The following is a 15,380-nucleotide window of genomic DNA, read 5'->3' as shown; positions in this document are numbered from 1 at the left end:
ATGAACTGCTGAACAAATCGGATGGTTATGATCGTCGGAGGACATATCCGTCATTGTAAAATGGACCAAGACATTTTCTGTCATTTTACATGGATAAGGTACTCTCTTCGGCGCGGTCCTGTGTTAGGGTTTCTTCCATCGGCCGCTAGGGTTCTTGACGTCGTCGCCGGCTGCTAGGGTTTGTTCGCATCTGATCCAGAGGTAAGCGATAAGAGAAGAAATCCTTCTTGTTTCAATTCAAATTTCCTTGTTCTCAAGCCCAATTCGTTCGGCTTTCCCTCTGTTGTCCCTTCGGTAGGCAGAAATCGCAGTTTTATTTGTATCTCTAAATCTTTTGAAGAAGAAAGATCCCATACCTCTTGGAATCTCCTTTCCTGTATCTGTGAGTGTTTGGTCGAATCAGTGCTGCGTGCTTTCCAGGAAAGGATCTTGATATGTTCTTGCTGATCTATAAACTTCCGGCGGTGGATCTGGCGGCCATTTGGACGCCATTTTCTTGTTTCTTTATGATGGTGTGTCGACTTGAGCTGATTTGACCTGCTTTGCTGTTTGTGTACAGGGGAATCAGTCCGAAAACCTCCAAGAGGGCCGATAGCGATGGCCCCGCCGCAGCCGAATACCGGTCTCTTTGTTGGGCTCAACAAAGGGCACATTGTCACCAAGCGGGAGTTGGCTCCTCGCCCTTCTAGCAGAAAAGGGGTAAAGTCTCAGTAGTGAATGGTGGAAACCTCAGCCCCCCCCCCCCCCCCCCCCCCCCCCCTTTCTTTTTTAACCCCTGCGAGTGCTTCAGTTGATTTCATGATTTGTATTTTTTGGTCCTTGATGTTCTCTCTTTTTCCTAAATTATATATTTTATAGCTGCGCATCTTAGCAATATCTTGCTATGTTCCAAGAGTGTTTCTAAGTTATGGAGTTCTTTTTCCTACCTCCCTTCCAAACATGTCTGTCTGGAGTAGATTTTGAAATGAAGGTATACAAGCAAAAATAATTCTGGAATGGGTTAATTATACCGTGCGCATGGCTTTACAGCACACGCATATTTGATTATGTAAAACAACTATGTTCTACTAGACTTGCTTTCAAGTACTTGGGGTTTTTGTGGGAGGCAGAAGATTCTGGGCTAAGAAGCAAATTTACCTTAATTGCACTCAAGTATTAGGGAGTTTTGTAGGAAATCAGAAAATCATGGGCTAAGGAGCAAGTACTACTAAATGCTAATGCAATGAGAGAGCTGCTGCACGAGTAGGCATGCGTAGGTCAAGACCACCTGCATGCAGCATGAACCACTCGCAGCCCGTCCTCATGTGCAACTTACAACCAGCTTTCATGGGGCCTAGGATTTAGTGGGAGCTGGGTTGCGGTCCATGCAGCATGCAAGCTGTCTTTGCCTGGATGCACGTGTTATATGATATAACCATTAGTGTTCTGATGGTCTGTGTATGGAAGGCTGCTTTTAGTTTTTCATTGCAAATTTTTTCATCTAGAAAGTTTCTGAATAAATAGTGTCAGCATGCGAATTAGGATCATCCCTAGTATTGAAGTGTTGTCTAGAGGATGGGGAGAATGAAATTTTAATTGAACATCCACAACACTTTAGATAAACTGGTTTGGATCATAGTTGGTTTGTTTGATTTAATTTGTTCTGGCTTGCAATTTATTTATTTGCTTATTCCAGTGAATTAGTTCACTTGAGATCTGATGAGATAGTTTCTTTCTTGATTATCAACATCTTGGTACCATAATTTCTTTGTATAAGGTTTGCTAATGCAGTGGTTCATTTCATTTAAATACTAGAGACAAACTTATTTTGGAAAAAGAGAAAGACGAAAAGGTATAGGATATTTAGGAATTAACTTAGTAAACAGCAGTCTGTATGGATTTTAATTTGCTTATCTTGTTGTATTAGACAAATCATAATATTGAGAGGTCTGTTGTGTACCAGTTGACAATGGAATAGCAATTTAATGAACTAGGTAAGCATGATTGAGACCATTTTTCCTGATTGTCTGGACACCTGGTTGGTTTGGGTTTGTAGGTTCATGATTTGTGCTCGCCAAATAAATTTGGTCCAATGGAAGTAGAGTTATGTGCTTCATGTTGCCTTTTTATATTTGTATTTTGATTCCAAATTCTGCTTTTGTATAGATGTTTTGCAATTTTATAGTGTGATGTGCGTTGATGCACAGCACGTTTAAACATATGAAGACATATGGTTGCGTGAAATTCAGAAAGGTGCAGGCCAGATGATATTTTAGATATTATACTAGGAGAAGCTGTAACAGAATGATTTATTTTATTAAATTTAATTGTATTAAACATTGGTTTGCTTCATGGCACCTTACAATTCGCCCTGGAGCAAGTAAGGAACATGGTTCTGATAAATCTCTTTCTCAAAGATCCATCATGTCTTCCACCCATACAGATTGTTGGCTTCTTTTGCAATAAGTTATTGTCATGCACTTTATCTGTGCTAGAGTTGCCTGAGGTACTTACTGTATTACTAGCACTTGTAATATTTGGATTGGAATTAAGAACTTTTTTGTCGTACAAAATGCATTGTGCATCTTGTAGCACAACATGTACACCATGAATGATCTTAAAGGAATATCGTGTTTTCATACTCAGCCAGTGATATCTCCATCTGTGGAAAATTTTCCTGGACTGCCTGCACTTATGTCAATCTCTGATTAGGAAGAAATGGAATCCTGAAGTTTTTCAAAAGAATGTGGATAGCACTAACTAGGCAATTTTTAAGACCAGCTTTTTGCCTTTTTATTTACTATAACTGACTTTGTATATTTGAAATTCAAAAGCAATATATATACACCTGCCTCATTTAGCAAAGTCTGTATATCAGTATTCATTTTTTGTGGATCTCTTGGCTATGTTTCATATTTTGATGGAATGTAGTTATTTCTTTGTATTTTGAATTTTTAGATTCTTCATTTTCTCTGTTTTTTTCCCTTTACTTGTTGCTACCCACATATAGTATTTTTTAGCATGCTTTATTAGCATTATATAAGTCCCCTGAAGTTCTGTTGTCATGATTCTATTCAAATGATGAAAATCCATACTGGTGGCTGTCCTATGAAGAATTATGTAAGGTATTTTCTCCATCAGCTGACAGTTGCAAAGTCTGAATGGAGTGTTTGAGTTTGTGAACTTTTTTGTTTCAGAAAACCAGCAAGAGGGTGCATTTTGTCAGAAACTTAATCAGGGAAGTTGCTGGGTTTGCTCCCTATGAGAAGAGGATTACCGAGCTCCTGAAAGTTGGAAAGGACAAGCGTGCACTCAAAGTGGCGAAGAGAAAGCTTGGAACTCACAAGAGAGCAAAGAAGAAGCGTGAGGAAATGGCTAATGTTCTCAGGAAGATGAGGTAAGCAACCTGGTTAATTACTTTTTAAAATTTGTTTTCGAAAAACATGTGGGGAAACATATTTAGCTGTTTATTTTCTTTGGAAGCTACTTTAATTGTGATTGTGATAGGTGTTTAGACACAACACAAGGATCTCTTAACAGAATATGTGGCCAATTATCGTAGAGGCCTTCAAATTATTAATGGTTTGAGCATTAGTCACAATTATTAAGGCATGAGCTAAATGAATTTTCCTATGATGTTTAGAATCTAAAAAAATATTTAAAGATAAGTGAAGGTAAAGGATGTAGATTTTGTTTTAATCTGATCCCAATATTTGTTAAGGATAATGGATTTTCACATTTCTGAGTTTGGTCAATTTTTGTAGTCTGTATATGCTACCATCTTACCTACTTTGGTTTGGAAGTTGATTATGCGTGCAAAGCAACGTGCGGATATAAATAGGGTCTATTTGTTGGCTTGTATTTATTGTGAAAATAATTAAAGGTAAATATGGATACTTCCCATTTATTGGGTAACTGGAGTTACAAGGTGTGCACCTCACATTTGTTATACATATGCCTTGACTCGAGAAGTATCATTCCTAAGCAGCAGCATTTTTTAAGAGTCTCACTTTAAGGTGTGAGCCAAGGAGAGCCTCATGTCTGCCTTTTGGAACAATAGTATGTCCAACGATCTTATGAGGAGATGAGAGGGGAGGGGTGGTGCCATGACCTTCCTAAAGAGGAATCATTGGTTTTAGAACTTTGTATGGCTTGTTTCTTTTCATGGGCTATGGCATATTTATTGTTTTCTTATCACCAGTTCTGTCCATTAGTTACCCACCGCTGACTTTAGATGGGTCTGACCCACCTGAATATGATGGTGGCTGAATCTGATGGATATTGAACTGGAGAGGACCCAAACTCTTCTATCCTTGGTGAAATGGTTTAATCAGTTCATTTTAAGCACTGTTCAAATGTATCAGGTATCTTCCATCAGTTAAATTCACGAAAGACTCCTTTTTTTCACGTTGCATCATATCTGTGACAATACAGTTTGTCTTCTTATTCGCAATGTCCAATTTTCAATTCCATTTAGCCCCCACTCCCAGCGATCACCTGCGGGGCTATTTGTTACTCTTGTTACTTTGTTTCATTTAGCGCAATGATGTTAAGAGGTAATAACAGCGGTTAATGGCTGCTTCTCTTTGTGGCAAATTGGATGAATATTTGGCGATGCTTGTCTGTTTCATGTGGCTTTACTCTGTGCAGATCTGCCGGAGTGGCTGAGAAGAAGAAATGAAGTGGAGCAGCCTATTCATAATACACTCCGGTCTCCGGATTTTATTCCTAAACTAGTGAAGAATTTTGATCCTTTGTGCTGGTAGGAAAGCTGGGACTGTTAAGATGCAAGTTTGTCTAATTTTTAGTTTTGCGATAAACTTTCTTTTTGATATTGGCTTGAGAATATTTCAATTCTGGGTGGTGGCACTTCATCTGTGCAATCCTCCTCTGACTGCGTTTTCTTAGTGACAAATTGGTTCGGCAATATGCCAATGATGTGTTGCTATTTGAATCTCCAGCTCAGAAAAAAACAGTTGATGAAAATGCAACCTTCTCTGAATTGCTGTGCACATTTTTATTTGGATGTGGATTTCTGTAGGTTTTAAATTTTTCGCTTCGATGCTACTGTTAATCTTTATCATGTTTCATGCAAAGCTCATGCATTTATCCGTATGGCATAACCAGCGGCCGGCTTTATTTTACAGATGGGCGTCACCCCTTGCAAGGATAGCCCACTTTCAAGCTTATTTTCTTCTTTCTAATTGGCCATTCTTGTTGTAATCGTGCACGGTAAGCGCGCCAAAGAAGTCTTATGGTCAAGGGTGGCAATTGGGCTTGATTGAGTTAGATACAGGTTGGATATGAGCTTGATCAAGTTAGATACAGATTGGATACTAATCAGATAAAAAATTCAACTAAAATTAATTAATTTATTAAATAAATCAACATTTTACATCTAAATTTGATTTATTTATTAAATAGATAATCTAGCTAGATCCACGATCACCTTAGGTTAATTAGGTTAAATTGATTTTCAATAAATTTAATAGATTTAAATAGGTTAAGTGGATCAGGTTAGGAATAGATTAAGTAGATTATAAACCGATCGAATGAATTAGGTTATAATTTGGTATAATTATTAAACTAGTTAAGAGTTTAAATATAAATTTAATCAATTTAATAAATAGGTTTAGACAGTTCATTTATGTCTAATTTAAATTTGCTTAAAGTGGGTCGGGTTATAAATTGCTATCCTATTCGTTGGTCCTGCTACGCTCCAGACAATTTTTTGGGAGCCTTACTAGGCCCTTTCAAATATTTCTGGGATCCTGTGATGCAGCTGTTTGATCCTCTTTAGAATAGCAAGTGAATAATAATAACACAGAAGAAGATGCTTGGTGCAAGCTCCTTTTAAAAATTGCTCCTGTGAATTTGTTATAGTTGTAACGACTGCCGTAATCTGCACAGGTGCTTCATTCATTCGAACCATACACGGTTCCCGATTCTAACATGCATTTCCTGAACCACCTAATTAACATAAAATGTTTGCGGGCGAGCAAAATCCATATTTAAACAAATGCCGATTCCACTCATCCATCCTTCCAGAAAGAATTATGGTTTCAAGGGACTTCGGAGAAGGAAGCATTTCAAGTGAATTAGTAAGATGCATTTCCCCGTTTAATTTAATGAAGGCCCATGGGCATGCTCATCTGTTACGAAGCACTGGTTTTGTCCTCATATGGCACAAATTCTGATAGTGGGGAAGGTATCTGAAATCCTGAGCATGGAAGGTAGGTGATTGTTTGCATACGAGGCCACACAGGCAAGAGGATTGTAATGATGCTTTCTGCGACCCAGGCTGTCAAAACTTTCAGCATATTGGCATTGGAAAGCCCCATGCTGTCAAAATCTCTTGAGGAAGGGTAAAGACCTAACAAGACTTACAAGAAGCTTCCTGTAAAGTGTCCTATCAAAACTACCTCTGAAGGACACGGGAATTTGCATTATGCCTATAACATGTCATGCTTCAAAGATTGTCCAATCGATAGAACATTAATAATATCACTCACGTGCAAATGATTGAAGAGAAGTCCACTTTCTAGCTCAAACTGTATTCCAAGGATAAAATACTTCTTATTTGTGCCTCATTTTGTTTGTGGGTGCAAGGTGATAAAGTCAGCAATAACATGGGTTCCTAGCCAATCTTGTCTGCCTACATATCAGGGGATCTCAAACTGAAGTTCTCTTCCAGAGCCCGGACAATCCAAATTGCTGACATAAAGGTCCTCGAATTAAGCACTTGTCCTAACCTGCAGAAGAATGTAAATTGGAACCTTTATTAGAGTATTCCAACATACAATTTCAGCCCTGACTCAGTATTACAAGTTGCTGGTATTTATTGACCAAAAACCAACTATAGGCAGATTCATGCAAATCTCAAAAAAGTACTTGAAGTCATTCTTTCAGAGCCAGCCACCAAAAGAGTGGAGTATTGCTTAGCGGTCCTAAGATGTCTGCATATGTTTACAGAATGATAGGTGAACAAGCTCATTTTTGGTCAATAGATTGGCAAAGATGTTTGTTGATACCACAGTACAAAAGAAAATTCTTACCTTGTCTCTCTCTGTAAAATAGGTATTGGACAAAGCAATGACAGTCCATCATCCCGGGGCATCATCCCGGGGGGCAACTTCGTACTAAATCGGCCTATAAATTCTCTCAAGAATAGATAGAGAATAACATAGACAAGAATGAAACTAGATGAATTAATATATGGAGACCATGTCCTTCTTCTTCTTCTTCTTTTTTAAATCCCAACTGCTGCTCACTAAAATTCAGATGCATGTCAGGTACCTCTAGTCCCTGCTGCAAAACATGGAATAAGAATTGGACACACTTGTCTGCATGGCAGCCAAGTTCCTGAGTGATTCTAGCTTTCATATTACCAAGCAGAGAAGGTTAGCAATGACAGATGCTGTTTACAGATAATATGGAAGGAGAAATGAATTTACCTCAAGAGGACATGGGAAAGGTCAGAGATATATGGTATGTGAAATTATTATGCAAATCAAAGAGTTCTTCTCTACTGTTATCTAGGGAAAGAATACAGAGAAAAATCATAAAACTATCCAATGGAAACTGACAGATAATATATGACTTAAACTGCATATATGATGGAAGGAGTCAGGAATGTCCTGGAAGCAAAGCCAAGTTGGTTTGGGCAGTGCGGAATGAGGTTACACAGAAGGCATACAATCTATGGGATTGCAATTATTAAAGACAGCTTTTATGAGGCCTTGCAGGGAATTTGATACCCTTAATGCAGTGAATTATATATTGCTCAATGCAGTTTGGCCAGCAGAGATTACTAATCATCAAAAAGGTATGTTGGCTAATAAGTATAGTCAAGCAAGTGATGATTTCTTTGTACATAGGGAGAGGAATGTATTTACCAATTAGCTGCTAGATGGAGCAGAGAATGGGTGGACTGAAAAGTGACAATCAAATTATCCCAAATCTTTTGAATCTCGTATACTTGTAGTGGTCTACATTCAGCCTAAGGGCTCAATTAACCCTCCCTCCGCAGACACACACATATGGAAAAAAAGAGCAAGATCAAGGTTTGCTATATTTGTACTGTGTTTCATAAGGTACCTTACCAGATGTAGTACAATACACACTCCCATATTGATAATAAGGTTGGGAGTCTTTTTTTCATGCATAGCCATGGCACTGCCTGAAACAGCGTGGTACACGTCAATACAACATCAAATTGAGTAGTACCAATCGGTTCCACCAGCCGGTTCGACCATTGCACTGTATTGAACCTTGATACAGTATCAGTGCCTTATTGGTACAGTATAGTATATTCACTACATGGTGGTACAAATCTATAGGATGAATCATGGGCAGGATACATTGGCACATGATTCATCAAAGAATACATGTACAAGCCTATCATTCTTCAGAAGCTTGACACATTATCTTATTACGTTAACTATACTGGCATCTATTATTTACAATTTATAGGTAATACCATAGCAGTTATTGTGTAAAATTAGTGATCGATTTTATAGGTTGTTGGCCAAATGTTGCTCTCTAGAAATTAAATTTTGGCCATCAAAGGTTAAATATATTTGTCAAGATTTATGTTAACATAAAAAATTTATCATTGCCTAAAATAGATTCCTATGATACTTAAAGGTGGTAACATATGATCCTATGCTACCAAAAGTTTCATCTTATTGACTGCGATCTTGTTGGATTATAGCCCATCAATTCCATTTCTTGCTCGTGCAGTGAAGGTACTTGACAACTTGGAACAGGTGGTTCGCAAAATGGTGTTCGTGGGGATGCGGTGGCGATCAAAGATGTACTCATTGTAGATAGAGGTGGGTAGAAACAGAGAGAAGTGGAAGCAACACATTAGATCATGGAAGGCATGCTTGACTTTCTCGAGTTAGTCATTCATGTCACAAGTAGGGTTTTGGCTGAAGACATGCATTTGGACTCACTTATGCAGTGTTGCCTGAACCCATTCTTGCCTTGGTACTACTTCTAGCACATCTAGTAGTACCATAGTAGCTTTTGCAAGCCCTTTGACCAAGGTCTGCCATACCGTCCAGTACAGAGCGTACCGTACTGTACCAGGAGAAAATCGGTACAAAACACACATTCAAGTTGCTACAAGCCCTGTACCGAGGCGTCCCGATGTGCATACTGGTCCGTACCAAGATGAAAATTGAGAAAATGAGTAAAAAAAATATTTTGGCACAGAGACGTACCATACCGTACCATACCAAACCGACAAAGTACTAATAAGATACTCGGTACCAAGATTGCGGACATTGCCTTTGACTCTATCGTATTCATAATCACCTTCAGCACCAAGAAATCATTCTTCCTCACTAATCCCTATATTACACTAGAAATTGAAAGCACAATTGAAAGGATGGGAGGGTTCGGATGGAGGATGAAGGAATTGGGTTGGGCCAGGAAACTTGCTTGACTGTAAAGCAAGGATTTATACGTGAAGGGAGAACACAAGAAGGTCACAAATTTTGAAAATGGATTACTTCTGGGTTGGACACATTGGGTGTATGTGATTGATTCGAGGAGCATTGGTGTGATTGATGGATGGTTGCTATTCGTTAAATCGGTAAAAACGTCCCATATGTATAAAGAATGATTCAAGATGTTGGGATATTAGTAGACGGTTGAAATTTGATTGCCTAACCCAGGAGTATTTGGTGATTCTCCAATTTTCCTCCTCCTAAGATGCTGGTTGGGTCCAACAAGATCCAAGCCAGATTTGGATCTTCATCTCTTTGTGAACCACTTCAAAGCAGGTCCCTTCGGCTTCTTAGTATCATAATTAGTAAAAAAGTTTGCTAGATGGAGAAAGGGATTTGAGGCATTGTCCTCATAGTTGAAGGAAGAAAGGTAATATATTTTTGTTTTCTAGTAGGAAGAATTAAATTTCATTAAAGGAGAAGGAAACATATAATATAACATGGATAAGATGTTAAGTTCCCCAATCACAATATCCTTTATTCAAGATAAGCCAACATTAGGCTGGTCTCGATAAAAGACTTCTGGAGACCACCAATGAAACCCTAGGGCATGAGAGTAGTGAAGACTAAGTACTCATTTGGTTTGTGGAAAGATTTTTTCTCATTGGAATGTTTTTTTGGGAAGCTGATGCCTGAGTATATGATGCTTAAAAAAATGGTTTTTACATGTTTGATTGACCATGAAAAAGTGGCACATTTCAGAGTGGCTTGTGTTTGGTAAAACACCTATTTTTCTGAAAAAATTATATAAAATACCTGTTATGCCCTTAATAAAGGAAAAGACCTTACCCCATTCTATCTAAAAGCTTAAGAGCACTTTTAAAAAAAAAATCTCCAATTTCCAGCCGATGGGTATAGGACTTTCCTATATCCCACAGAGTTTTCCTTCCCATAAAATGTGGGAATCTTATCCCTATGGAAAAACTACTTTTTCATCTTTTTTCTTTGAAAACTGCAACCAAACATGAAACATTTCTCCATTTTTTCATTAATCGCACTTTTTCCTCGCCTCTTCCTACGAACCAAATGAGTTCTAAAGAATACACGATAGCCAAAGTATCGGACAACATAGAGGGGGGGAGAGATACAAAAGAAATCCAAGTCAAAGAGAGGACCGAAGAAAGGTGGGGGTGGGGCATCTACTTGGGCAAAGAGGCCAGCGATGGGCTAGGCTGGCCATACGAGCTGAATGGTGGGTGAGGTTAGCCAAATGAGGTAGGTGGCCATGTGGACAGGGCAACTGAGACTAGGGGTGCACAAAGATGGAGGGAGAATGAGGAAAGAGATTTGTGAAATTCATGATTCTTTGTTGGCTTCAATTAGCTTGATGCCTAGCCTATTTTCCCCCGAAAGCTTTGCCAACCGAGGCTAAAATGGTTTTTAGCACATGCAAGATTGAGGTATCATAACTAGACCTATCATGGGTTGGACGGTCTGCCAGGCCCGCTCGAGCCCGACATATTTTGGACAGGCCTGGGCCTAGATTTTAAGCTTGACGGGCTGGGCTAGGCCGGGCTTGAAATATGAACCCATTTGTTAAAATGAGCCGAGCTCGAATTTAGTTTGGCACGACCCTATCTGAATCTTATATAATATATAATGTATACTTATGCTTTAAGAATATGGTTTTGGTGACCAAAAAAATATTAATAGCTCTCTTCCATGCACCAATACTCCTTATGAACAACCATAAACACAAGTTCATGAGCCTTACTAATCCCTTTCAAATATTTAATCTTTGAAAGAATTTTTATATTGAAAAAAGGGTCCAAGAAGCCCAAAAGCCGGCCCAAAGCCTGAAGCCTGAGTAAAATGCAAAACACAAAGGGAGTATATATAGAATTACCTAACCATTAATACATTTTTTTTGAATACCCCTTCTCACAATTTCATCAAACTTACCTATCTCAATTGTTTCCATACCACCTCACCCTCACTTATTCTAGCTTTGATACTAAATCCAATACACCAATTAGAGTAAATTACACCGACCCCCTCAATGTTTGGGGTAGTTACAAATTCCCAGCCAATATTTGAGAAATAATCATTCCACTACCTAACTTTTGCTATGTGTATAACACATAACCCCCTACCATTATTTTATGTTAAATAAGCTAATGGACCTTGCTGATGTCATCACTCTCTAACCTATTTGAATCTTAAAACATCTTAGCTAATTTGAGGCAAGGTTAAAAAGGCTAAAGTATCCCAAATCAGCTAATCTCTTTGGATTTTAACCTAGTCTTTTTAAGACTAACCTGGTCTTCTTAACCTTGCCCCAAATCAACTAAGATATTTTAAGACTCAAATATATTGGAGAGAGATGGCATCATCAAGGTCCATTTGCTAATTTAACAGAAAGATTACAGTAGGGGGTTGTGTGTTGTGCACTAGCAAAAATTAGATAGTGAAATGTATATTTTCCAAATGTTGGGTGGGAATCTGCAATTACCCCAAACCTCAAGGGAGGTCAGTGTAATTTACTCTGTCACTTGTCAGCCCCATTTACTTAGTTTCATTTAACAACAATGCACCAGTTCATTTTGAACAATAACTCTTAATTATTAAATTGAGCATGCAAAAGAGAAGCTATCGTCAATTGCATTTGAAGACAAATTGGCGAGAGAGAGAGAGAGAGAGAGAGAGAGAGAGAGAGAGAGAGAGAGAAGTGAAAGTCTCAATATTCTATATTATAGTATTACATCTTGTTTCACTTCCAATAAGAAAATTTGCACTTTAGAATGTTTCATTAGAATATGAATTATAACGGCATCCAATTTGATATGTTATGCTTTACAACCCACTGAAATTAGGAAAGAGAGAGGATTGAATCAAGAATTAATGTAGATGCCCAGAGATTGCTAATTAAGATATACTTTTCAACATTACCTACGAACTTTGATGAGGGAGAAGTTGCATCTTGGAGGTGAAGGAGAAGGAGGAGATCACAAGAGGAGATGCAAGAAAAATGGCTTCTCTCATTGAAACAAAGAGAGACCATAGTTTGGTGCATTAAAACATAAAGGAATTGATGTTTTTCTTTCTTTTTTCCCCAGCAAGATTTACCTTTCTTTTTCTTTCTTTCTTGTTTCAAAAGGAATCAATTGATGTGGATGGGTCTACATTACTAGAGAAGTGTGCCTCACAACTGAAGAAAAAAATTAGTTTCTGTGATGAAGGAGAGCACTACAGAGGTTTCTCAGTTAATGAAAATGAGAGCATACAGAAATTCCCCTTGTAACTCCAGAATTTTCCATCTTACGTGAGATGACGTCAAGGGCAGGTGGGTGAGAGTTTGGTGAAGATGTTCTACGAGCTACAAATATAAAATTTCTGCTTGGCATTATAAAGGGCAATGTTCTGTGAGAGTTTTTTAAACCTTCATCTTGCTCTATAGAGAGCAAAAGTATGTCTTAGATTATGTCATGAATTTTAATTTGATACTAAAGTTTAGTGCATGTAGCAGTTGCAAAGGGAAGCTTATTGTCCAAAATCATTTGCTTCTTCCAATTATAAAGATTGGGTTTTCTTCAATGGTGGAAGAAGAAGAATGATATTGGCACCCTCTAGTTATAGATGTGCAGCCTAAGTCTAGTGTGTCCAAAATCATTTGCTTCTTCCAATTGTAAAGATTGGACTTCTTCAATAGTGGGAGAAGAAGAATGATAGTGGCACCTTCCAGTTATAGATGTGAATCTAAGATACCTCATCGTCATCGTCCATCGCTCTATTAACACCAGGAGGGCTATGAAGCATAACTCGAAGTTGAAAGGTTTGTATCAAAGAACTTAACAAATATGATGCTAACATATAGGCATCACCCTACATGAGCATGATGATGAAGAAATGAAATCACGCAAATAAATTGATTGTCATCGAAGGCAACAAATTAATATAATACTACAATGTATTATCACATTTATGTTGATAAACATAACTATGATATATGTATGGAGAGTATAAGTTTTGGTTAAAGCTGATAAACTCTAAGCATGGTGTTATTTACTAAATGCACATACCAATAAGAAGAAAAAAAAAAGGAACAAAACACATTGCTTGAGATAAAAAATAAAAATGCACATCTAGTACTACATAATTCTACTTGAAGTACGACGACTACCAATATTTAAAGCTGATCAGGAGAATAACAATCTGGACATATAAGAATGATATATACAATGATCATGACATAACTAGTAAATGCATAAAAAAAAGTTGCTAAAGGGTCAGACTTGCCTTTTACTCCGAATATTCCTTGAACTCAAGCCCCTCAGTGCAATATTTTGCAAATGTCCTCATATTCAATGGCCTTCAGCACCCTCCCATCATAAATTCCCTTTTCAATCTGAACCTTTGCACAATAGTCTTTGGTATCCACAGAAAGTAGCCTCGCATCCGATCCTCGATATGCCCCATTAACGATCCTCACTAGTCCACCAATCTGCGGGATCACCGTCTCCAGCTCCTCCTGATCAACCCTCAGCAAATGCTTGCTCTCCAACATCTCAATCTCCCCAACATACTTATCAATCACCCTCTTCACCACCCCTTTCTGCTTATAATACCCCTTGTCTGCCAATGTCTTGCTCATCACCTTGACCACAATCCCCTCACAGAGCCAGTAGTCCTTCCTATTGCTCCGCTCCTTTGCCTTCTCCTCCTCTCTCATCAACTCATCCAATGCCGACGACCCAGCGCCACCTCGATCACCAGCAGCTCTACTTTTCTTGAAAGCAGCAACATCCTTCTCGGACTCAGGTCCCTCGTCAAAGCCTAATTTCGGGGCCTTGGAGGTCGTCTCATTTGCAATATTGGATTTTGAAGTAGCAGATGTTGATTGCAGGGAAAATGCTATCTTGCCACCGGAACCATTGTCGATTTTGACACTGGAATCGGGATTGGAGCTGGAATCGCGGTTCTCAGGAGGTTCCGATGATGAAGACGGGGGCTCTTCAGAGGAGGGGGAGGAGGAGCAAAAGAGGGAGGTGGCGCGCTCGATCTGGAGGGCGATGATGCGCTCCTGGCGCTCCTCGTCGGCGAGGTCAGCACGGAGGCGCTTGTTCTTGAGGCGGTCTTTGAAAAGAGTCTCGGAGTCCCGGTCGATGTAGGTGATGAACCAGCCCTTGGGGGTGTCCTCGACCTTGCACTTGCCGGTGCGGCCGAGGTACTTGACGAACTCGGTGAGGGTGGCCCACTGGGTGGAGTTCATGTGGACGTGGTGGCGATCGGAGATATACTCGTTGTAGACGACGGTGGCGGCAACGCGGGAGAAGCGGTGGGAGCGGCGCATGAGGTCGAGGAAGGCGTTCTCGAATTCTTCCGAGTAGCCGTCGACGACGCGGTGGGGGTTCTGGCCAAATACCTGCATCTGGCGCTGGTGGGACTCGCTCATGCAGTGGCACTTGAACCCGTTCTCGTCCCGGCACTGCTTCTGGCACATCTGGCAGTACCACCGCAGCTTCTGCAAACCCTTCGCCTTGATCCGGTTCGCGATCGCCTTCGGCGTCAAGAAATCGTTCTTCCCCATCCCAAAAGATCAATCCCTTTCCCTGCGATCGGACAGCCCAAGAATCGATCGAGACCACCTGAGGCGGCGGAGGAGGAAGGGATTACCGCTTTCGAGGGTTTCGGATGGATTTGGAACGATGGATGGCGACGGAGTGGACGAGATGGCGGTGGGGGTGGCTGGCGATGGACGGCACGAAAAGGGTATGGAAATGGAATGGGGAGGGGGAGGAGCGATGGTTTCAGATTCCCGAAGTGACCGTAGCGGGCACGACTTCGGATCCGGTTCTTCGAGATCCGATACACCGAATCCGGGTTAAGGTTCGGTTCGACCGGTCCCGAACATCGATACGAGCAAAGGGCGGGCGCAGTCGGCTTGCC

General features: G+C 39.8%; 2 protein-coding genes across 3 annotated transcripts; one reads left to right on the top strand and one right to left on the bottom strand.

The window, feature by feature from the left end:
- The first annotated feature begins 94 nt into the window (after positions 1 to 94).
- On the top strand, positions 95 to 5,002 carry LOC103716505 (60S ribosomal protein L36-2). Its single transcript, XM_008804531.4, has 4 exons — positions 95 to 201; positions 560 to 699; positions 3,177 to 3,376; positions 4,630 to 5,002. The coding sequence occupies exons 2-4, from the start codon at positions 598 to 600 to the stop codon at positions 4,658 to 4,660; spliced, it is 333 nt and encodes a 110-aa protein (XP_008802753.1). The 5' UTR covers positions 95 to 201; positions 560 to 597; the 3' UTR covers positions 4,661 to 5,002.
- Positions 5,003 to 6,373: 1,371 nt separating this feature from the next.
- Positions 6,374 to 15,229, bottom strand: LOC103716506 (KIN17-like protein). 2 transcript variants are annotated; one of them, XM_008804532.4, is made up of 2 exons: positions 13,731 to 15,227; positions 6,374 to 6,731 (listed from the first exon to the last, which is right to left on the bottom strand). In XM_008804532.4, the coding sequence occupies exon 1, from the start codon at positions 15,019 to 15,021 to the stop codon at positions 13,765 to 13,767; it is 1,257 nt and encodes a 418-aa protein (XP_008802754.1). In that variant the 5' UTR covers positions 15,022 to 15,227; the 3' UTR covers positions 6,374 to 6,731; positions 13,731 to 13,764. The 2 variants fall into 2 exon arrangements, with proteins under 2 accessions (XP_008802754.1, XP_026664034.1); XM_026808233.2 differs by lacking the exon at positions 6,374 to 6,731 and adding an exon at positions 6,957 to 7,284 and having other exon boundaries at positions 13,731 to 15,229.
- Between the last annotated feature and the right edge of the window lie 151 nt (positions 15,230 to 15,380).

The sequence above is a fragment of the Phoenix dactylifera genome, chromosome 3 (assembly GCF_009389715.1).
Source record: "Phoenix dactylifera cultivar Barhee BC4 chromosome 3, palm_55x_up_171113_PBpolish2nd_filt_p, whole genome shotgun sequence".
NCBI lineage: Eukaryota > Viridiplantae > Streptophyta > Magnoliopsida > Arecales > Arecaceae > Phoenix > Phoenix dactylifera.
Note: the sequence above shows the minus strand (reverse complement) of the source record. Positions and strands in the feature narration are given on the sequence as shown.